General features: G+C 34.2%; 3 protein-coding genes across 3 annotated transcripts in view; 2 read left to right on the top strand and 1 right to left on the bottom strand.

Moving 5' to 3' along the window:
• LOC148944644 (uncharacterized) overlaps nt 1-6718 on the top strand; it is a 191446-nt gene extending 184728 nt beyond the window's left edge. Inside the window, exon 3 of the mRNA XM_089099714.1 lies at nt 6659-6718. Within this exon, the coding sequence (XP_088955840.1) occupies nt 6659-6667 (9 nt within the window). The 3' untranslated portion in view covers nt 6668-6718. The remainder of the gene's footprint in view (nt 1-6658) is intronic.
• A 7944-nt stretch (nt 6719-14662) lies between these two features.
• Nucleotides 14663-19445, top strand: LOC148944643 (uncharacterized). Its single transcript, XM_089100312.1, has 3 exons — nt 14663-15574; nt 16765-16915; nt 18622-19445. The coding sequence occupies exons 1-3, from the start codon at nt 15290-15292 to the stop codon at nt 18804-18806; spliced, it is 621 nt and encodes a 206-aa protein (XP_088956438.1). The 5' UTR covers nt 14663-15289; the 3' UTR covers nt 18807-19445.
• A 1616-nt stretch (nt 19446-21061) lies between these two features.
• Nucleotides 21062-22150, bottom strand: LOC148944642 (uncharacterized). Its single transcript, XM_089099979.1, has one exon. It carries the CDS (start codon nt 22148-22150, stop codon nt 21062-21064), a length of 1089 nt encoding a protein of 362 aa, XP_088956105.1.
• Between the last annotated feature and the right edge of the window lie 2719 nt (nt 22151-24869).

Below are 24869 nucleotides of genomic sequence, written 5' to 3'. Positions count from 1 at the left end.
ATTTTTTGAACGAAAATTTTATGTCATCATCAAAGAATTGATTTGAAAACATCAAAGAATTCATACAGGGAAACAACCGTTTAAATGTGATGTTTGCAAAAAGAGCTTTTCTCGATCAGACCATTTAAATAGACATCAAAGACTGCATACAGGTGAGAAACCTTATAAATGTGTTGTGTGCAAAAAATGTTTTTCTCAATCAAGCCATTATAATAGGCACCGAAAAGTGCATAAGAGAGCATTTTCAATTTAAGACGAATCTGAACTGTCATTTCACAACCCCTTCTTGGAGAAACCCCGCTAGTTTGTAGTTTATGACAAAAACTAGTTACAAAATAGTGATTTTCATAGACGGCTAACTTCATTAGTGCTATCATTGTAAACCGAAGACTGGACCAGTGCAAGACACTAGGCTATATAGGAGTGATGTTATTAAATACATGGTCGTATATATTCAAGTTCCAACTGCATTTAATGATTTACGAGGTTTAAAAATAATGTATTCTGACGGCTGATCGTTTGTTATTTCTATATATAATATACTCAAGTTCTAACTGCCTCCAACGATTTAGGATTAAAAATCACGTGTTCCGACTGCTGGTTAGCTGATCGGTTATTATTTCTATATATGATATAATTTCAAACTTTTTCCAACGATTTGGGAGCTTTAAAAATAACGTGTTCTGACTGCTGATCGGTAAACTATGACATGCATTGTTGATTTTGTTATTATTCTCAAAAACAAATTACTTTCATCAATCTTGCGCTTTAAAGAAATAACTGTTCTGAAAGTAAATTACAATGGAAAAATATAAATGAATAAGTTTCAAAGTTATTGCTAGCTTTTTTTCAATTTGTTTCTCGTTTTCTGCTCAAAATATCAGCAAGGAAAGACAGATTTTGAGGTCATTAGACTCATCTTTAACCGAAAGTTTAATTAATTGTAACTGAGTTTTTCTTCTTTTCTTTCTTTTAGTAGAGGATTTTTTTTTATTATTTGAATCGCAAAATCTGGGGATAAAAAATTAGGGATTATTTGTTTTAATAATTGCTATTGTTTTTTTTCTTTATTTTTTTTATAGCATCATTACTTCAGGATATCTTATTACAGCGTTTTATGTTTTTTCCATTCCTTTTATTGTAGTGTAGGAGTTGTAGATACATGGTCAGGTAATACCAATGCACTAATAGAAGCTTCAGATTCTAATATTTACTTGCTTAGGAAAATGTGGAGAAAAAACTATGAGCGTAATATATGCAATAAAAGATTTTACTGCCATTCACAATTGGAAAGTTATCACAGAATTCATACATGTGAAAAACCGTTTAAATGTAATGTGTGCAGGAAGAGCTTTTCTCGATCAGACTATATTAATGAACATCGAATACTGCATACAAGTTGGAAACCGTATAAATGTGATCTAGGCAACAGAGATTTTTCATTTAAATCAAATCTGAATTGTCATATAATATCCCATTCTCGGAAAAAAACATTCCGGTTTAGAGTTTGCGATAAAAACCTCTTAAAGAATAGTAATTTTTAAAAACAGTTTCCAAATTTTTATAATCTTGGGACCAGGGGCGAATCCAGGAGGGTATACAAAAAATTTGTATTTTGGGGGGGGGGGTATACAAAAAATTTCAGTGGGGGGGGAGAAAAAACCTTCAAAAACGCAGTAAAATTTGTTTATATTCATTTTTGTTACGGTTCTCGGAGTGTGACAAAACTTTCGGGGGGAGGGGGAGGCAACTCCCCCCCCCCCTCCACATCAAAGAAATCATACAGGAAAAAACTGTTTAAATGTGGTATATGTCAGAAGGGTTTTTATCGATCGTACTCTTTAAATGCACACCAAAGAGTTCATACAGGTGAGAAACCGTTTAAATGTGATGTGTATCAGAAGAGTTTTTCTTGATGAAACTATTTAAATATACATCAAAGACTGCATACAGGTGAGAAACTTTATGAATGTAATATATGTGAGAAGAACTTTTGTCAGTCGAGTGCTTTGAGTATGCATCAAAGAGTTCACTCAGGTGAGAAACCGTTTAAATGTGATGTGTGTAAAAAATGTTTTTCTTAATCAAGCCGTTATAATAGGCACCAAAAAGTGCATAAGAGAGTATTTTCAATTTAAGACGAATCGGAACTGTCATCTTACAACCCATTCTTGGAGAAACCCCACTAGTTTGTAGTTTATGACAAAAACTAGTTACAAAATAGTGATTTTCATAGACGACTAACTCCATTAATGCTATCATTGTAAACCGAAGACTGGATCAGTGCAAGACACTAGGCTATATAGGAGAGATGTTATTAAATACATGTTGGTATATATTCAAGTTCCGACTGCTTATAATGATTTACAAGGTTTAAAAATAATGTATTCTGACGGCTGATCGTTTATTATTTCTAAACATAATATAATCAAGTTCCAGGTGCCTCCAACGATTTAGGATTAAAAATCACGTGCTCCAACTGCTGATTAGCTGATCGATTATTATTTCTATATATGATATAATCAAGTTCGGACTTTTTCCAACGATTTGGGAGCTTTAAAAAGCACGTGTTCTGACTGCTGATCTGTCGGATCAGCACTTTCTACTGTATTGATATCTATAACTGTTTTTTTTTCCACGGGTGAACGCCAAAACAAGATGTGAAAAAAAAGTAAAATTAGAACATCAATTCATGAGATTCCCTAACAATCACGTGTTCTGACTGCTGATCAGTAAACTATGACATGCATTTTTGATTTTGTTATTATTCTCAAAAACAAATTATTTTCATCAATCTTTTGCTTTAAAGAAATAACTGTTCTAAAGGACACCCTAGACGGTCAATCATGTTAATCAAAAGCATCTGTCAATCGATTGACGTGTGCTTCAATCACCATCCACTCGACTCGAAAATCAACCCTTCAATGTTGACCGAAGCTAATCTCACGGCCAGATTTTTAGTTTCAGTTCAGAGCCGTGTAGTGAATTTCTATCGTGTGCGAAATGCAGAATAATACTAATTTGGCTATTCTAGCATGTACTTTGGTTGCGCTACAGCGGGAAAATAAAATCATGAATTTCATGAAGCCTTATAATAGAGCTATTTTGAAGGACGAGAAAACAATTTTCAACTATAGAATGTCTCGTGCAAGGAGAGTAGTTGAAAATGTTTTCGGAGTTCTGACAAAACGATTCAAAATATTTCAAAGAGAAATTAGATTTGGGCCAAACAAAGCAAGAAAAATTATTTTTGACATGCTGTCATCTGCACAATTACTTGAGCAGGAGCACTAGGTCCCACTATTTACAAAGTCAAGACGTTGATTTTGAAGAAGTTTGGACAGATGCTGTGGAACCTTAATCATTGGGACAAGATACTAAACTGATGTCAACTTCAAAAAACCAAAGCCAACTCTATAATTGAGGCAAAAAAAATAATGGACGACTCCTGCGAATAACACCAGCGGATCTGCACCATGACAAAGCAAGTGTCTGCACACTTAGCCATCAACGTTATAGTGTTTTTGTTAGTTTTCTTAATTTGTTTGAAATTTCGTATGAACAGATAAAATATTGAAAAAAAAACGAAATAATAATAAAAAAAATGGTGTGTTATTCGATCGTATTCTATGCCCCTCCATACATAAATGCAATAGTAACGTGCAATAGTAGCATAGAAAAAAACTGGTGTTGTGGTTGAGGAGAACATCTGGGAAATGTACCAATTAAGGGTAGAAAGAAAACACCTAACTTCGCCCACCCATCCTTGCTTTGTCACGCACTTTTCCACAGTGATCATTTCTTGTTTAACCGGCCATCCTTATTTCTAAATGAACTTAATAATCGGTCCTTAGCGTTTACCTCCCGGAAAATACCTACCCTCCCCCCCCCATAAAATAAAGTTTTCAAATTTAAAAATTTTATGTGAGTTTTTTTTTAGTTTCGGTGAGAAGGGCTAAAGAAAGGGAAAAAGAGGAATTTACATACCATAAGTATCTTAAAACTTAAAACCACGATCCATTTTTGTTGAAATGACTTTCATATGAACTTCTGCAGTTTTTGGCAGTAGCGGTTGCCAAATTAAAAAAAAAAGAGAGAAAAATACAGGCAAAAATCATCAAAATTAAGCTAAAAACACATGGTTGGCTAAGTTTAGTATAGAATTAAAAAAAGGCTTATCATTCGAATTAAACGGTCATTGTGTTCAGGAATAGTTCTTAAAGAATTGGGACAAAAAGTCAAAAGTTTAACGTAAAGAGTTAGGTTTTGAGGAGGGGCCAACCCTTTTTATATACGTAGTAATTTCTGTTCGTTTTAAGTGTTTTTGCTCCTTACTTTCAGTTGAAACTTTTTTCTAAATTTAATTTGCTAAAAATTTGACAATCCACATTTATACGAATACCCGTCGGAGTGGAAATTGTTACTAAAATCGTGTTTCTATGGATTTTTTTCTAAGCTCTGACAAGTAAAAAGCTACATCAAGCTCGATTTAAAATATCAAGAACCAGGTAACCTAATTTTGTCTTGGAAGCCTCGTTTGATGTCATACAACTAAACTAGTAAATACTGTATATCAATTTAAAGAATATACTAAAAAATTTACGAAAAAAGAAAATAAAAATGTGAAGAGAATAAACTGAACTGTAGTTTTTCTTGTCAGCGTTCAAGTTTTCGATTAGTAAAAAAAAAAAAACGAGCAAAACTATCCCCAAGATGAACAAATCAATCAATGAATTTAAAACAAATAAACTATTTAGTAGAGCAAAAGGGCAGCAAATTCACAGGTTACCCTGACGGTTAGTTTGGCATTGCTGTTGCTATGTTTTGCTATGGTGAGGTCACCAAGTTGAATTTTTTATGAAGAAGCCAGAAGACTCGTATCCAGTACACACAGCGATCTTGTAGCAAAAGATTTTTATCAGATAAATACAATAACAATTAAATAAGACAATGCTATAAACAACAATACTCAACGGCCGGTAACTTAATTGAACAAAAAAAATAATAGTTTAAATACAAAATCTTGAATATATTTTCAGCTATATTCGTGCAATGAATAATCTAAAAAAGGTTCCCTTGCAAACACTCAAAGCAATCTATTACACTTCAAACGCACTTATGACTAAAAAAGCCATTGACAAAATCAGTGTTTAGGTGGTCAGATCAGAATAAGGAATGATTGAGGGGTAAGAAAGCTTCAAAACCACTGAAATATCCAGAAGGTTTTTTCTAGATGGGTGCCTTTGAGTGTAAATTTTGAATAGCTCAAATTATACTAGTTTCTTAGTTATGGACTTTAAAAGCAAATACTCATATATAATACAGAGGTCCAAGTTCGCTTATTTTTCGCTAGCAAAAACCTTCCATGTTCTTGAGTAATACCAGATATATGGATTAAATTTTTTTAATCTTGTGAAACGGGATAATTAATCTTAGAATGCTGGAATGGAATCAAAATGTTTGTTCCACGAACATAACAGACTTCGCCATCTACTATAAAAAAAGAGCAGAAACATCTTTATTTAGCATTTATGTTAAGAATCATTTGGATCGGCTCGATCTAAAATATTACGCTATGGTGGCACTTTTTGCAACTTTTAATTCAGGCCAAATCAATTGCCAATTTTATCCAAGGTAGAGTAATATCACCACTCATTACAAAGTAGTAACCAAGTTTGACATAGTTTACCCAAACATTTAGAACTGCAGCTCTACAGATTAGCAATTCACCCTCACTACTTCTGAAACGGGCTTGCCAACTGTCTTGCAGGCTCCTAGGGTAGTTGAAAAAGATAGACTTAAAGCAGGTGTCTCAGATGAAATACGCAGAGAAAATGTGACAATGTTGAGATTTAGATCAACTACAGGTCAAACTCACTTCATCTGAACTATTTCCTAATTCATAGTGCAGGCCTAATTTCTCTAGAGATATCATATATAATCTGATTGACTCTTCTTTAGAATTTAATTTTGAATAGCAAATTAGGAGAATATGGAATTAGAACTGGGTCCAACATGGTACTGAATTTTTTTTTCTGTGTGCTTCCAAGATTTCGAATGTGTTGAACAAAACTTATTCCTTGTCATGTCAGTTCGTCTGTTTTCTCTCTGAGGGTTGGACCTTTTTGCATCATGCTTTACTATTAGTAATTACTTATATCATTGATCTGAAACCTTTTGTGTAGTTTTCCTGAACCATTACATATGAGAGACTTAGCATGAATCAATCAACATAGTTACTATTTCATTTTATTCAGCCTTGAGACTTAACAAAAAATGCCTATGTATATTGTTTCAGCCATCATATAGATTTTTTCTTGTAACTATTCCCCATCTGATTTTTTTTTATATTCTTCCCAAGACGGAAAATCCAACCGTTTTCATGTCTTCTTGCGTTTATTTCACAGGTTCTAATTGCCGCATTTCTTCACCTTGTGCTTTATGAGGCTGTAGTATATTGTCTAAAACTTTTTTTGCAGTATGGATAATGAGTAAAGTTGAATTTTAACTTTCTTTCTTTATTTTGTGTTGACACAGTCGCAGCTAGTTGTTCATTTCTGGATGTTTCTGTATTTTTAACAATTTATATTTTCATTTCTGTTCATTTCTGGATGTTTCTGTATTTTTAACAATTTATATTTGTTGTTGTTTTTTTCAGATTGGATAAGCTTTTTCAAAGAGGCAGGTGTTCCTGAAGGAGCAACTGAAAACTATGCAAAAATATTCCAAAAAGAACGAAAAAGGAGAGAGCTGCTTCTTGATCTCAATAAGGACTACATCAAGGACATAGGAGTATCAGTTGTCTGAGACATTATATCTATCTTGAAGCATGCAAAAATTATTTGCTATTTGTATAGTCACCCAAAAATAGTTTGCTATTTCAGTATAGTCACCCAAAAATAGATTATTCTTTTTTCCAAATAAGATTGACATGAAACATTCAACAAAAAAATTACTCTTCGAAAGCCATTCCACATTTCTAACTATCTAGGATTTAAATACCTACTCAAATCCTAAATAGTTAAAAACGTGAAATGCCATTTTCCATTACAAAGAAGAAATTTTACATTACACCAATCATTACAAAGAAGTAACCAAGTTTGACATAGTCTACCAAAGCACTTAAAACTGTAACATAGAATGTGGCAATGTCAGCCCCCTCCCCTAAAAATGTAAGCCGCTTTATCTTCCATAAACAATGTCTAAATGGCACGCCAATAGATTCTGCAGTGGGAACCTCTGCAAAATGACTTCTTTTCAGCCATTCAAGCAAGCCCTAAGGTTTTCACCATGCTTGCGTGTTTTTTTTTGTTTTTTTTTTTAAATAAATCCCACCTCTCCTCTCGGTGACATAATAATCTTTTTCACTTAATTTCAAACTTTAATGTCACCTACACTAATTTAAAAACAACTTTTATTATTTGAATTTTGGATTTGGGTAGCCAAACATAACTGACAAAGACAAGGTATACTACAAAAAAATTTAAACCCGAAAAAAAAAGTACCATTCCCGGTTTAGCAGGGTGCCTTTCTGCCATAGGGCACCCCTTTCACCGTAGAAATACATTAATAATACACAAATATTTTTCATAAAACCTTGTTCTCAATCAACTATACATTCGCACATAAATTTGAAACTTTCAGTAACTACTTGGGAGGGTGGGGATGGATCTCGAATCTTAATTTAGGGAGAAAGGTTTGAAGTTTGGTCTTGACTCTGTTTAAAATTAAGGAAAACTACAAAATGACTTCCTAAAGACGCTGAAACCTTCACCTACTGTTCACACAGATAGGTGCGTTGCAGAAAACGCAATATTGTGCATTTTTCTACACCGCATCGCCGCAGCGGTGAAATCGCACTCTGTTCACATAAAAAGTTGCATTTCTTAGCTATCTCATTATGGTCCTATGTTCTAATTTTACCAGGATCTTTGGATTTGGTCACTTTTCTGCATCTGAGTCAATAAATTTAATTTTTTAAACAAGTTTGCCCTGCATGATCCCTGACCTAGGATATGTCATTTTGGTGGATAGCTTGCTTTTGAAACAGTCCAGTATACTGTTCACCACATCCTATTGGGCAATTTCGTCTCTCGAAATTTCCTCCCAAGCCTTCTGAATTAATTATCATCTTTTATGCTTAATACTTGATGAAATTTAAAAGCTGAAATCTGCCTTTCAACTGCCTCCATGTTCTTTTCTTCTCCAATCCGCAAACGTTTTAACCGCATGCTTCGGATTTAGTAGGTCACAGGTTAAATCGCATTAGGATTGCAAATTTCGCAGTTGATGAGAATGCAGCATAATCATTTCATTTCCTTTCTTTGACAATTACGCAATTTTATGGTTAATTTACGGAACCAAAGGCAGACATTAAACACATCATATAACAATCAATCTTTCTTTTATCATCAGCCTAATTGTCTTGCCATGGGTGCTCACGTTGTCTAAAATCAATTTATATTCGATTAATACAAATTTTTAGTTTCATCCAAAAGTTTTCGTCTTGCCACAGTTTTAGGAAGAAGGCAGCAACGTTATATTATAAAATCAATTATTTCTGTAAAATTTATCAAAAGCTAAATGGGTTCTTTTGTGAGATTACTCTCCTTACAGAAGCTTTGCCAAACGTATTCATATTCTTTAAAATTATATTCCATCAAATTTGCATATTTTCCTAAGAGATAATGTCACCAATCCCGGGAAGCTAGTCCGTCTAATAGTTACCACATGCGAAGAGACAAAATGTTGTGTTAAAACCTCTGTGGCAACATGCGCTGCTTCGAAGTGATGATTGGTCTCAAGCAAGGCTGTGTCCTTTCACCTTTTATTTTCGTCCTAGTTTTAGACTACATCTTTACAGATAAATGGGCATGAAATCTGAATGGTAAGAAAACTTCTCCAGGATGTCGATTTTGCCGATGATGTTGGGCCCACAAAAGCGAAAAAGCAAAAGCTTCAGAACTTTCTGAACAAACTCGCGAATTAAGCTGAAGCATTCGGATTACGCACCAGCGTTCCAAAGACTAAAATTATGTCAATTAGCAATTCACCGATGAGAATCCGACTATGAGATAAAGCCATCAAATCGGTAACAGACTTCAAGTACTTAAGAGACACAGTAACTTCCAGTGGTAATTTTGAAAAAGTATTACGCACCAGAGAAGCCCTAGCCAACGTGGCATTTCAGAGACTTTTACCAATCTGGAAATCCACAGCATACTCATCGAAGCTGAAACCCCGACTGTTCCAGTGCAGTGTTGTGTCTGTTCTAAGTGGGATACCTACCACGCAATGCCTAAATCTGACCACAAAACATGAGAAACCTCTTACCGCCTTTGAAAATACATGTCACGGGCAACGAAGAGATCCATACTCCCAGAGGCCAGCAAGAAGTCGCCTCCGTTTTGAATCACCAGAGATGGCCAATTATTATACATATTCTTTGCATACCAGATAAAAAATACTCCTCAACTGGGAGGAGCATTTACACCAGAAAGCGACAGTTTTCAAAAAAATTGTCACTTATAGTCAAAAATTTTTATTCAAAAAAAGGGAAAATAAAATGTTTGAATTTTTTTTCTTTTTGTTGACTCAGTCCGTGGGTCCTGGGCTCAGAAGCAACGGCTGTACAAGGAGCCGAAGAGCTTAAGTGACCATTCCAGTAGGGGCGGGAGGGGTGAGAAAAAAAGAAAATTTATTAAAAAAAGTAAAGGGTTCTATATATTTTAAAATGAGAAAAAAGGGCACAAACAAGAATTATACCGAGGATAAAACAAACTTAAAGTTGAGAACCCCTGATTTTTATTTTAACTTTACAATTACAAGATTATTTAACTATTTATTAACTATTATATTATTAACAACTATTAACTATCAACTATTATTAACAACTATTAACTAATATATACGAGATTATTTACAAGATATTTTAACTTACAATCTGTTGCAACGACTTTTTATGTAAAAATGAATGCCATTACACAAAAAGACGGCAACAGATACAGGCTTACACAGAAGTTTTCGAAATTTACTGCTCAGCTCTTTTTTACTTTTTTTTCACCTCTTTACTATTTTTTCGACCTAGAAAAGAAAAAGGGCGTTAATTGATTGTAGATGAATTTCTATCACTGTTATCATCATCACTGTCTATTTAAAGGATTTTATCCCTATTTGAACTTTTATTTATCGTCATGGAAAAGCAGTGGGGTCTCAAAAATTATCTATGCAGCAAATTGAAAAGGTTCAACATTGGGTGTCAAAATTTGTGCCATATTTGAGTCATTTACCATATTGGCATTGACTGCAATGTTTGGGACTTTCTTCTCTAGAGTTTTGACAGGACAGGACTGACCTGATTAATATGTTCCATATTATGAAGGGTGTCAATAATGTGGACTGGGCTGATTTCTTCAAACTTAGCCATTACTAAGCCACTTGACAAAACTTGTATAAACTGTTCTAGCCCCAAGTGCACAAGAAAATAGGTCAATGTAGCTTTATTAACCAAGCAACAAAACTATGGAATAGTTTACCTGATATAATAGTTTCTGCACAAATGGTGCAAACATTTAAGAGTGCTCTGGTTGAAACTGAGTTCTATGGAAAACAGTTTCTGTATTATAGTTGGCTGCATACTTCTTTTTCACTGAAGAATATTTTTTATTTTGTGTTTTGCAGTGTTGCTGTCATTTCTTGTGTTTGTATTGCAACAAGCCTACAGCTTTCTCCTGTATTGAATGAAATAAATAAATAAATATTCATTTGAAAAAGTATGTCATCATCAACTACAGGCAAAATTATTTTCAATTGGGGTAAGCCACGAGGTTGTTGAGTGGGCGATGACATTCCTGAAAGATAGAGGGCAGAGCATAAAGGTGTATGGAGAAAACAGTCTGGCATTTCTCTCAGATATTACGGAAGTGTGTAAAGTGGAGTCCCAAAGGGAACAATCCTTGGTCAAACATTATTATTATTTAACATTTACATTAACAATGCTCCAGAATCTGTCAAAAATAAAAAGAACCTGTATGCCATTGATTTGAAAATTATCAGCCCTGCAAAAACAGCCAAAGAGCAACCCTAATTACAAGCTGACCTAGACAAACCTTCAGATTGGGCAAAACTCTGGATGTTAAAATTCAACATTAAAAAATGCAGGACAATTCGTTTTGACAGAAAGAATGTGAAGGATCAGTATCACATGTGTGAAATAGATGGTTCTGGGCAGATGATTGATTCCTACCATGCTAAAGGAGACCTGGGTATACTTGTGGATGAAGAATTAAAGTTTGACCAACATGCTCAGTCAGTTGCCTCCAAAGAGCTCCAGACTCCAAGAATTATAAAAAGAACATTCTACAGTAGATCACCAAAGCTTATGTCAAAGCTATATAAAGAACATCTTGGACCAAAACTGGAGTTTGGTATGTGTGTGGTAACCCCATTAAATAGAGGTGACAAGAAAAAACTAGAGTGTACAAAGGCAAGCAACTAAATCAATAGAGGGTTGTAAAAGCATGGACTACCCATCCCACCTGGAAAAGTAACATATTCCTACCCTCTCCTATCAATGGAAGCTTGGAGTGAAAGAAGTGAAATTTATATTTTATTTCTTTGTTGTTTAACTTTGAAAATGATTTTGAATACCAGTCAAAGATAAATATAATATTTGATTAAAAATGCAAAAACTAATTCAAAATTCATTAAAAGGGAAACACCAATAAAATAACAATCAGAAATGTTTAAAAACCTTGCCAAGGACAATTTTGTCTCTTATGTATGTCTTAGGCTTCTGTTTCACAACAAAAAATCTCAGAACAGTCTTTGGCCTGCAATTTTATAGATGTTTGTATTAATAATGGCCAGTCTAATTTTTAATCTTTGACTTGGTTGTTCTTGTTGTTCTAATTTATATTTTGAAAGCTACAAAACATTTTGTTCTCATAACTAAGTTTGAGAATTTACATCTTTTTGAAGCTTAGGATTGCAATGTCATAAAAACATTGCATAAGGAAGTAAAGTTTGATGTTACTTACCTAAATGACATTTCGGAGAGATGTGACCTTCAAGGATCATGCTTTTCTTTTGTTCTTCATATGTTCTTCATTCAATCCCATCTATTATTTATCTTTATCAATTGCGCCTTTAAGTTCCACATTTTTGTATAACTTATCTATATTGCAAGACCATTATACTGAGTGCCTATTTATTTTTTTAGTTCTTAAATCACAATTTATATTGTTGGTAGGGAATAATTCAGCATGTTCGCCAAAAAATAATGTAAAATACAATTTTACATATTGGAAAGTATTTTTTTAGATTTACTTTAATTTCCGCTTTTATTTAATTCTCTGACACACAAGAGAACTGAGGAAAATATCTTTCTTGTCAAGCCAGAGACTGAGAACAGAAAATTTCAACCACAAAAGTGTATTTAATTAGTCAAAAAATGCTTCACTGTTTCAGATTTCAGAATCTGGTGCTGAAATCTGTCATTGAAGACTGAATCCTACCAATTTTGAGTTCTAGTTTTCTGAAAGGCAAAATTCACACAATTTGTGCCTATGTGGTAATGTTGTCTCTGAATTTCTGTTTGTTTGTTTTTTTCACTCATCCCTGCAAGATCTAATCTGCCTGAATTTCAAACTCTAACCAAAAAATATACAGCAAAAATGTGCTGATGGCACATTTTTGCTTCTCTTGGTGTGCTATTTAATGTCAGACACCTGGCATCACTAACATTTATACCAAAAATTTTGATCTGATGCATTCAAGGAAAAAAGGTGTGGATGGGGCAGCAGGTCACAGACTTTCTCTATATGACTAATATGGGGGTAAAGTTCATTTGTGATGCAAATGAATGTTATATTTAGATTCAGGGTGCAATCCGGGGTATATACTTGCACATTGGGGGGGGGGGGAATATACTCTGTAAATATATAGGGTCTAAGAAATTCATGGATTTATTAGAAAAACAAGGAAAGAGGTGAAAATAAAGGTTCTCTCCCTGCAAAATGTGCTAACTATGATTATTCTGCCTATTATGGAGTAAGGATAGTTTTCTTAACATGTTTCCTAATGTCCAGCTGGTCTCCTAGGTCCAGCTGGTTGGCTAATTTAAAGATTTGTACATATATACACTGTCAAATTAGCCATCTGGTGGTATCCTGCTGGTCACCCTTTGACTTTCAATAAGAGCCTCGTTTTCAGGCTGAGCGGGTTCGAACACGGGTTATTCTCGTCTAGTGCATCAAGCGTTTTCACAAAGTGGGTTCTCAAGGAAAACACGGGGTTGAAACTTCACAGATGAAAACGCTTGATGCTGAAGAATAGAATTACCCTCTCAATTACTCGGACTATCTGTCTTAGTTTTTTCTACAATTAGCCATGTATTCATGCCTACTGCAAAATACTTGATTTTCAATTCAAAATCAACTGTTTGGGATCCCAATGAGCAAACTTCATGGGCTGTGAATTCAGGGTTGTTAGCCATTTTTGAATTTACCGCCAATGAACGCAGAACTCTGGTTTGAACCTGGTATTTCTACGGGTCCCAGATTCAAGGAACCCGGGTTCACACATGGGGAGAACCCGGCAGCTGAAAACGCTTAGAAGCGGATTCCTGTTGAACCCGCAACCCTAGAAACGCTTGATGTAGAGAACTCGATAGCAACCCGTGTTTGAACTCGGTGCCTGAAAACGAGGCTAAGGGCATTATAGGCCTTACTTTCAAATTCAAATCAGAGCTGTTAGAAGTTTGCACAACCACCCCTTCCATAAAAACCTTATTTGAAAACAATGGACCACTTGCATAGCTTAAACACTTGCCCAGGGGACTGAGGGGGATTTTTTCTACCCTAAAGGCATAAGTTATTTGGTCTTTGGATTTTTTTTTCATCAAAATGGATGTATCAAAACTTTGATTAGTAAAATTCTACTAACTACTTTTGCTATCTTGGAAAGGGGTTAGGTTAGGAAAATGAAACTTTCAGAGATGTGTTTACAGGCTAAATTATGTCCCCAGAAGGTATTTTGAAGTACTTACCTCCACTCCTTCTCCCTCTAGGGGGTCCTGACCTTTGATGACCTTTAAAAATCTGTGTGTTATGAAAGTGAACTTTGCAAAATAGATCTTCTGCTTAAATGTAGCACAAGAAAAGTTAAAATTCTACTTTTGGCTACCTTGGAAATGGGTTAGGTTAGGAAAATGAAACTTTCAGGCACGGATCTACAGGCAAAGGTATGTCCTGGGAAGGTATTTTGAAGTACCTACCTCTACTGCTTCTCCCTTTAGAGGGTCCTGAAATTTGCATACATGACATGACCTATTGAAATTTTGACAGAAAAACATTTTACCTTAATTTTCAGTTGTCAGTTTCTCTGGCTTTATTTCTGAAAATGCAATTCCTGTTATTTGTGTAGAATTTTAAGCCATATCAATGTGTTTTTTTTATTTAGGAAAGGTGTTTGCATATCTTTAAAACCTTATAAATTGGGATTGAGCAAAGTTGTGAAGCTGAAAACAATTTAGCTGTACTTCATTTAAGCAGAAGATCTATTTTGGAATGTTTCCCTGTTATAATACATGAATTTTTCAAGGTCATCAAAGGTCAGGACCTTCTAGTGGGAGAAGGAGTGGAGATAGGTACTTAAAAATACTTTCCCAGGAAATACTTTAGCCCATCTCTGAAAGTTTCATTTTTCTATTCTAACCTCTTTCCAAGATAGCCAAAAGTAGCTAAAATAGAATTTTACCACAACATTGATATGACTTAAAATTCTACTCAAATAACAGGAATTGCATCTTAGGAACTAAATTCAGAGAAAAAGAAACTGATAACTGAAAATTAAAGTAAAAGGCTATTTTGTCAAAATTTCAATAGGTATAGAGCTAACATGTTGGCAAATTTCAGGACCCTCTAGAGGGAGAAGGAGTGGAGGTAGGTAGTTCAAGGTACCTTCCCTGGCAATACTTTAGCCTGTAGACCCATCCCTGAAAGTTCCATTTTCCTAACTTAACCAGTTTCCAAGACAGCCAAAAGTAGCTAAAGTAGAATTATATTTTGGTATTTGTTTAGCCTCTTGACACCTGATAAGGAGACATATTAAGAAAACATTTCACTACTTTCATCTGTATTTACATTTAAAAATTGAAAGTAATTTTTGAAATAAAATATAGTAAAAATGTGTGGCACATGGAACAGAAAAAAAATCCAAATATTGGGAAGAACTTATTGTCTGTATAGAGTGCAATCCATGTTTATATATTAAAAGTGACCCAAAACATATGGACAAAATTTTTATTGAAAATGTCTGGAGGTGCATCTCTGAAAAAATGTCTTTAGCCTACCCAGGCACTTCATCTAAAAATGTTCAATTATACTTCCTGTCATTAAAAAGGATATTCAGAAATGAACGTTTGAGGGTTTTGAGGAAGAAGAGTGGCAGTGGAGTAGGGAAGGAGTCAATGTGGGACCTATACAAAAACCTCCAATTCCTCAAGCAGCATGTGGAGATTCGGTCTGCTCCTGATGAAAGACATCAGAACATTTTGCAGTCTACCAATATTCAGGTATGTCAGCCATATCCTAATTATTTTCATGATAATTTTTAGATAATCTAATAGGCCTAAGCTATATTATAGGCTATATAAGCTTATATGCTAGGCTATAGGCCTATAATTAAACAATTAGACCTATAGTTGAGTCACTATTTTCCATAATAGCTAATTGATTAGGAGAGTTGCTTTTCAAAAGGAAACATGTTAATAACAAAAGAGGAGGCCTATTGTCAATAGATTCCCCAAAACCTATTTGCAATATAATATTTGCTGCTCTAAGAATGTAGTTCCCTATTCCACCTCCTAATAGTGCCGCATATAGCCTTATATAATATAATTCTACTGATCTGTTATATAGCCTACTATTTTTAATATTTTACCAACTTTGTACTGTAAGCCAGAGAAGAGTTGGCTAGTTAATTATGTTCTGTAAATTTATCAGAACTATAGCCTCTAATATATGTTCACTAGGGTAAACAATTGCTTTTTAATGGGATGATATTTTATATTGAGAAAAAAATAATGTAACCTACTGAATAAAAATTTTGGAAATAAGCTCATATATCAATCAGTAGACAATAGTGCTTGTTTAATTGATTTAGGTTTTTTCTTGGTTTTCAGTAAGGAATTAAAAACAATTTGACAGTTATGCCTTTCAACAAAAACACTATGAAGAAGGTGTGAAATGAATTTGTAATTTATGTGAAGTGCAGTTGTGCTCAAAAACCAACTGATTAGTCTATTAAGTTCTTCTTATTTAGGTTAGTGCATATAAATAACAAGAATATGGAAATCCCAACAGTAAGCTTTTAGAAATTTAACATGCCAGCTGTTAACTCATTCTAAAGTTGTTGTAATCAAAGAGTGTAGTTGTAACCAGAGTATGCTGCAGTTTTACTTGGAATTACAAGTGCTGTCAAGACTCCAATGTAGTAATAGATATAATATATATTGTTTTCAAAAAAACTTATCAGATTGACTTGTAATGCTTCTTGTGTTATAAATTGAACTGCTATTTCATTGAACTTCTGTGTACAATTTGCAATCCTTTGTTGATGTTTACAAATACAAAAGATTTCTTGTGAAGGCATATTTTCCAGTCCTGCCATCTTCAAATTTGTTTACAAATGCCCACAATACAAAGTGTAAAGACAAGCCACAAAAAATTCATGTAATTGATTCATTTAGTATTGATTTTATAGGAAGAATCCCAAGATGAAAGCTCTGAACCAAATTGTTGCTCCAACCCCAGTTCTTCTCCATCCCCAAGCTGCTCGACCCCAGTTCTTCAACCAAAAAGTACAGCTGAAGCTCAGGATGACATAGACTCCTCTATTACAGAAAAAAGTCAAGGTTTGTTAGTTTAGTGTATATTCAATTTTTTTCATTTATCTTTGTACATGTGCAAAGCCTCTCTTTCTCTCTCTATGTCTGTGCCTCACTCATTTTCTGGGAATGGGTTTCTTTTGAGGAGATCAAGTTTATAAGATATTGTTAAAACGACATTTTTTTAACAATAAAATAATTCTTGTACAATCGAAACATCAAATGTAAGCTGCAAATACCAGATTGAATAAATAAAAATGCTCAGTTTTAAAGGAATACAGAATATTCAGTCAGTATTTCAACCTAATTTTTAGTAAGAAATATAGTAGTTCTTATCTTTTAATTCTGAATTTTATTCAAAATATATTTCTTACTATAAACTGCAGAAATAAAATCTGTCCATCAAAGCCATTTTCTGATTCCATTGATCTTTGGATAGGAAATTTGTGAATATGTGAGACAGCAATATCTACGTCTCTGAGGGGTGTCACGTTTTGTAAAGATTGTTGAACCTATGTTATATGTATATCTAAGAAGGTACAAGGATTGTAAACAGTCAGTTTTGTCAAATGGATTCCTAATGGTTTTATGATCCTATAAATTTTTGAAAAAGAAATTTGTGAATATATAAAAAGACAATATCCATGTCTGTAAGGGGTCTCACATTTTGTCAATATTGTAGAACTTGTGTTATATGTATATCTAAGAAGGTGTAAGGATTCCACACCAAGTCAGTTTTGTGCTAATGATATTCTGATTGGTTTTGTATTTTTTTGGAAATACCACTAAGCAATAAAAATGTTCTTAGCTGAAGCTAAGTGTTCTCATAGTTTCATAAAAAAAAAAAAAATAATAATTCACTGCCTTGTGCAAATCAACTGAAATTAAATTGATTCTTGCAGTCAAATTGAAAGAGTTTTTTTTTTCATAATGATAAAGGGTTTTCATTTGAGAAAGAGTAAATTTTAGGAAGTGCCAAATTAAAGGATGGCTAGAGTTTATCCCCCCCCCCTGCCTGCCCACAACTGGTTGGGCTAAAATCTCTTTCAACTTATAAAAAGGACCTAAACTCTTATGGTTACAACCCTTGGTATTATACATCAAGTTCAACCTACAAGCTCCCCTCATCTCTCCCTTTGAACCAGTTCTGTATTTAGCTGATGGTTCAATGAGAGCTGTAATTTTTTGCATTAAAATACACCCTTTGAGTCCCCCCCCCCAACTACACTCCAATCAAAGAGCCCCAGTTTACAAGTTTAAGAGCCTTTATAAGTTTTTAAATTTGTCCATTGCTTACAGGTATTGTTTGCTATTGGGAAAAAGCAGGGATATTTTTTGCTGGGGATTTTTCTGCAGGGGGGGGGGGTCCGGGGTAATTTTCTGTGGAGAGTAAATTTTTGAGAATAATTTACTTTCAGTGAGGATGCGTGTTCTGGGGGTATTTTTTGAGAGGAGACTCCTAGAACCAATTATATGTATGCTAGCTTTGACCTGCATTTGTCTAGTCATAAATTAAACTGAGGGATATACTATTTGTTTCCCATATCTGGTTTATAGATATCTGGCATTTTCTTGCTGAATGCTAGAAATAAATCAGAAGGCCATCCTTATTTTAAAATTGGGATGAAAGGACATTTATTTGTTGCTTTTTTTGTATTTTAACCTACCCTCACCAACTCCCTCTGGGTCATTTGTATGCAACTATGATTAAATTGTGCTTCTTTTTTTAACAGAGAGTTCTAAAGAAAACACCAAAAAACGAAGAGGAATTAAAAGAAGAGAGAGTGAAGAAGATGGTATTACTGATGCCATATTACATGCCTCAGATGTTTTAAAAAAAATCAAAATAAAACAGAACCTAAAGAAGATAATGCAGGAATATTTGGCAAACTTATTGCCAATAAAATCAGACATTTGACAAAAAAAATGAAAGAATTGCTATGGCCAAGGTCCTAGAGATTATTGATGATTTGGAAGAACAACAAGATAATGACAATATTTGTGTTTACACTATAGCTGGAACAGACATTGAGTAGATTCATTTTTTTTTTTTTATACTGAAATATTTTTTTTTTTTTACTGTCTTTAATTGAAATGTTTGGTTCTCCTTTTTTAGATTTTAAAGGGCCACCTAGGTTAACTTTTAGCAAAAGTCATGGGTTTTTTTGGAGGTGAGTCTGTAAGAGAATATTTGGACTAAGGTCAGAGCTCTATATGAAGATTTTTTGTGGCTAATTAAAAACATTTGTTGAAATACTTACTATAGTATCTATCTTGCATTCACTCTAATTAGCCATGACTCTCAAGTTCTAAGTCACTTCCACCAAGTTGATTTTATTGTGAAATACTTAAATGTCATCTTGAAGTTTTTGGTATAGAAATCCCTTATTTGATGAACTTCAAACACTGTTATATATCAATCTGAGTGGTATTAATAAAAACTTAGAAGGAGCAAAAGTTTTGTTTAGTACAAACAAAACAATTTTGATTTACATAAAACAGTGAATTAAGCAGCAAAAATAGGTTTTTTGGCTTTCCGGACTTTTGGTGGGATTGTGGGAATAAAACATTAATAAACTGTAATTTTAGGTATTTTGCTTTTCTTGCAAGACATTTAGGACGAACTTAAGATCCTAGTTTCATCACAGTGCACACATATCTGACCCTGGCTGATATAAAAATTACTTTTTCATTTTTTTTAAGGAACAAAAATATAACGAGGGGGGGTGAACTTCAGGGTGATATTACTTTGAGTTGAAAGGTAGCGGAATTAAGGGTTTGAATCCCTTTGTCCATTTAATTAAAAAATAGGTGGAATCTTGAGAGTTTTGTCACCTCTCTTGTAAAAACTAGAGTATGGGCCTAGAGGAACCTTATTCCTCTGTGTTTCGGGTTCCCAATTGAGCGTTTCCTAGAGATCACGAGAGACCTTCCTGACGTCTGGCAATATGAACAAGAAAATCATAATAAACAATGGTTTATTTGTACTTAGATAAAATGAAGAAATGACAATGTTTGAATAGCAAAAGCACTGCTAGTGAACCGATGAAAAGGTAAGCAAGAGATTGTCTAGTAGCTTATCAATAACTTCCAAGCATATATTTAGGCTCTTGATTCTGTCGTGATATTCCATTAACATTTATCAACTACTATCAAATATAAAAAGAAGCCCCTTAACTAAAACTTTATCAAAGTTGCTCAACTCAGCTCCCCAAATGGCATTCATGGGTGCATCTTGCTTCATTGGGAAAGGAAGAAGGAACCAATTGTTATGTCAAACCTCTTAGCCTAGATTACACTCCATTTTGAAAGCTTGTACAATAAAATTGCAGCTTAGCAGCTCTTCTGAATTTTTTTTTTAAGACTAAAGCAGTTACAAACTATATTGCTTAATTTATAAATAAGTAATATCATCAAAATTTTCTGGCAACAATAAAAAAGTTAAATTCTTATCTTTTAATACGCAGCACATATCTGTTAGTGAGATTATAATGTTTCCTCCCATTTTTAAATCATTCCCAGTTATATTTTCCTAATATCCTAAATATAAATTTGCAAAAAGAAGCCTTCTTTTTATCTTTTATCAATGAATCAAAGTTTGGCTGTTTGACCAGGATTTGTCCACCATCCTGATGCACCACTGGGGTAAAATCCTGAAGCTGGCTTTCTTGAACTGTTTAAATACTAGAAGTTGATTCATATTGTTTGGAAGTAACTTAAACTTAGAAAATAGGTAGCTTCTATATGAGGAAATTTAGTGAAGACTTCAATACAAACAATAATTTTTGACTTCTTTTATTCACTAATGTTGTATGTTCCATTATATAAGGTCTAATAAATATTAATATATAAAACTTTAAAATATAAATTATTAGACATCTAATTTGTCTTGCAGAAAACATTTTAAAAACAAATCCATGTTTTAATTAAAGTAAAAGGATTTCAATGTAAAGAAAACGAGCAGAGAAATACGCTGATCATAAATTATCAACTTATTTATGTGAAACATTTATATAGTTCTTGACATAAAGATTTTCAAAAACTTACTAAGGTTTAACTTGAAGAGAAGATGCCATGTGAACTGTTAGAATCCAATAACAGTAAACCTAAATCCTCCATAGATTAATTAGAACAACTGTTTATTATTAACGTATATTGATTATTACAAGAGATTTAAAAAGAACCACGGTTAACAATGCTGGCTTGCCATGGGACAATACCAGCTTCACTTTGAAAATATAATTTCAGGAGGTTCCTGTATCTAAGAGACTGAGTAGCAGCATTAAAACTGCCCATTCGCCTGATGTCAATTAGGTTTGTATCATTAGAAGTAATTTCTCTCCAAAGTCCATTCATTGCGTCACTTGTGTCCACCATGCCAGGGGGAATATACATCCTTTGAGGAGCACTTGTATTGTCTGCACTTCTTAAATAATTGTGCAAACAACAGCATGCTTTTACAATCATTCTGGTTGTAGCAATGCGTGCTATTATTGGTTTTTTGAATATTCTCCAACGGGAAGCAAATATTCCAAATGTATTTTCTATTGTTCTTCTGGCACGTGATAAACGGTAATTAAAACAGTTTTCTGAAAAGTCAAAGTGCCTACTAGAAGCTGCATATGGTTTCATCATGTAGGTTTTAAGGGGAAATGCATCATCCCCTACAAACACATATGGAAATTTAATATTTTGAAGTCCAGGAAGCTTACTTGGGGGTGGCAAGGAAACCTGTCCTGCCTCTAATCTTTTTCCTAGTACACTTGAATTAAATATGCCACAGTCATTATTACTACCAGGAGTTCCAATATCCACAAAAAGAAAGTTATAATCTGTGTGGCAAACTGCAAGTAGCACTATTGAAAAATACTGTTTATAATTGTAATACTCACTACCACTCCCACCAGGGGCCTCAGTTCGAATATGTTTCCCATCAACAGCTCCTACACAATTTGGGAAGTTCCAATTATCCCAGAAACCCTTTGCAACAGCTTCAAAATCTTCACTTGTCATAGGAGGCCTTAAGAACAGGGGCTCAAGAACATCAGAAATTGCTTGGCAAGTCTCTCTTATTGTCTGGCTGACAGTGGAAAAGCCCACCCTAAAAGCAAAGGAGACACTCCTCATAGAGCCAACTTCTGCTAAATAGCGTAAAGTGAGAGCTACCTTTTCCTCCACATAAATAGCTTCCCTTACTTGACTACTTCTTTGAAGCTTTGGTTTTAAAAGCTCAACAAGGAATCCAAATTGGTGGACATCCATTCTTAAGTATTGAATGTATTTTTCAGGGTCACATGAATAGAGCATCTCTTTCATTAGATTGTAGTAATCACTTTGCCTCTTTCTTACTTCAGCCTGGAAAATAGGCCTAACCCAAACTCTTCTTTTTTTTCTTGAACACTTTTTTTTTTTTCTTTTTCAGCAAATATGCAGCACCAGACAAAATAGTGAAGCATGCTAGAGCATTTGCTGTTTTGGTCTCATCCATTATAGTAGTAATTATTGGCCAGTTAGATATAAAAATTCTTAATTAATGACATTAAAAACAATGAATTGTAATTTTGAAAGTTTTGCGAGAAAAAACTCTACTGATTGGTTATATATGACGTAGTCTAGAACCCAATGTCTAGCCAAGCGCCTTGTCTAGCTAAGAGCCGAATTTTACATGTGAACGGTCGTTGCCTAGACATTGAATTCTGGCTAGACGCCTGTTCTAGACACGGATTCTAGCTAGACACGCTTGTGAACGCCGCTTTAACAGTTTTCTTTCCAGTATTTTACAATTCAATAGTATGTGCTCATGGGTTTCTTCTGTGTTTTTACAGTACCTGCAAAATGGGCTATTGGCAACTTCTGCATTTGGCTGCTTTATTTTGTATGAAGGAGAGTGGTGGTTGAAGTTAGCTGTACTTGAACACAGGCAGTTGAACCAGACTGATTGTATACTGGTTGGAAAGGGGGATAAATTTGGTGGCTTTATTTCAAGTAATGTTTTTAGTCATAATCTAGTTTTATCCCTTATAGTTAGAGATTTCACTGGTTCCATTTGGCTTTTTGCTTCTTGCTTTGCTATCTTGTCTGCTTTTTCATTTCCTTCTTTACCTAGATGACTAGGTATATATTGAAATTTAGTAACAAAGCCTAATCTTCCAAGGCTGCTTAGGTTTTCTTTGGTTTGATGTAGGCTTATGCCCAGTGTTTCAAAGTTAGTGTTTCATAGGATATTGAGAGCAGATTTAGAGTAAGAGAATATTACTATATGTTAATTGCTCTTTTTCAGTTTAATTAGAGTCTCTAAGCTCAAATTGATTGCAGCTACTTCAGCTGTTAGTGTGCTGGTCCCTGTCTTGTGTTTTTTCATAATCCATAGGCTGAGCTCTTTTAAAAAGCATCCACTTCCACATCCCTCTTCACTTAAAGATCAATCAACATATACTTGGGCATATCCATTAAATTCCTTTTTTAAGAGCTGTTTGAAATAATGGATTGCAGTTTGGGATTCAATTTGTTCCTATTTTGAGGGGAGGAATTCTAGTTTAACCCTGGGGTGATTGATCTCCAATTAAATTCGAGTTCAACTCCTCCATACTCTCCTCCAGACTGCTCATGCCGGGTGGGCTTATAATAAAAATTAACCAGCAAAATATTAATTTTTAAAAGATTTAATCAGTCGGAATAACATAACTACAAGTGTAACTTGACCCCACAAAACCCCTGGAGAAAAGTATTTAAGTTATGACATTTGTCCATTGTTCATATAAAGTATTTGCTATTGAGAAAGATGTATGAATTTTTTCCATGGGGGGGGGGGGGTGGTTTTGGGCATTATGCCGAATGGAAGGAATACTCATATAAGCTTCAGAGAGGGCTTATTTGATTGGAAATTGAAAGTTCTAGTTCACTTTTTAAGCATCAAAATATATTGGAGGGTAGCCAGCTTCCCCCCCCCCACACTTCTTTTTTTCCTAATGTATCCAATAAAAATTTTAAATGTATCCAATAAAAATGTTCAAATATCATATAACAAATATTCTGGTGCCAACACAACCCCCCAGGGCCCAGGGCAGGCATTGTAAGTTGTGCCCTGGGGGCATATATGAGTCTTATGGAAGGGATGCTCATATTCACTTCAAAGAGGGCTCGTATAATTGGAAATTGAAAGTTCTAGTTCAGTTTTAAGAGTCAAAAGGGATTGAAGGGCACCTAGCTCCCCCCTCCATTCCCTTTTTTCCTCAAACCCATCCGATAAGAACTTTGAGATAGCTTTTTTTTAAATAGTTCAAAGATCATATAACAAAAATTTCAGTGGCAACCGAGCCCCCCAGGACCCAGGGGCAGGTGCTGTAAGTTACAGCCTGGGGAATTTATGGCTCTTAGTGAAGGGATGCTTGTAAAAACTTCAGAGATGGCTCATTTGATTGGAAATTGAAAGTTCTAGTTCAGTTTTTTAAAGTAAAAAGAGATTGGAGGGCACCTCGCCCCCCCCCACGCCCTTTTTTCCCCAAATGCATCCAATAAAAATTTTGAGATAGCCATTAAGTTAAAAATTGCTCAAAAGTCCGATAGCAAAACCTCAGGTGTCATCACTACCCCCCAGGGCCTAGGGCAGGCATTGTAAGTTGTGCCCTGGAGCATATATGGATTGTATGAAAGGGATGCTTGTAAAGGCCATTTTAAACTTAAGCTCGGCAGATACAAATACCTTTTAAAATTCAAACTCAAAACAACCAGAAATTACTATTAAAGAATAAATGAAACCCAAAACAAACAGAAATTAAATAAACAATCATAGCAAAAACATACAACAAGATATAATATAAATGAATAAATAGATCTTAAAGCAAGTAATGCTTGGATTGAATATGAAAGTCAATCTTAAAACAAAAAAATATTTTCCTTTTGAAGTATAAATGAAACTTAAAACAAACAGAAATTAAATAAACAATTAATGCAAACAAATATGCAATAGATAATAATGTAA

The sequence above is a fragment of the Artemia sp. Qi Xiang Cuo genome, chromosome 14, assembly GCF_049724085.1.
Source record: "Artemia sp. Qi Xiang Cuo chromosome 14, ASM4972408v1, whole genome shotgun sequence".
NCBI lineage: Eukaryota > Metazoa > Arthropoda > Branchiopoda > Anostraca > Artemiidae > Artemia > Artemia sp. Qi Xiang Cuo.
This window is presented reverse-complemented; position numbering and strand designations above follow the sequence as displayed.

Bases quoted from the DNA above. Each gene is read 5' to 3' on its own strand.
- LOC148944643 (XM_089100312.1), top strand. From the start codon at position 15,290: ATGGACAAAATTTTTATTGAAAATGTCTGGAGGTGCATCTCTGAAAAA. The intron at 15,575-16,764 runs GTATGTCAGCCA...TTGATTTTATAG, and splicing joins TGCAGTCTACCAATATTCAG to GAAGAATCCCAAGATGAAAG. The intron at 16,916-18,621 runs GTTTGTTAGTTT...TTTTTTTAACAG, and splicing joins TATTACAGAAAAAAGTCAAG to AGAGTTCTAAAGAAAACACC.
- LOC148944642 (XM_089099979.1), bottom strand. From the start codon at position 22,150: ATGGATGTCCACCAATTTGGATTCCTTGTTGAGCTTTTAAAACCAAAG.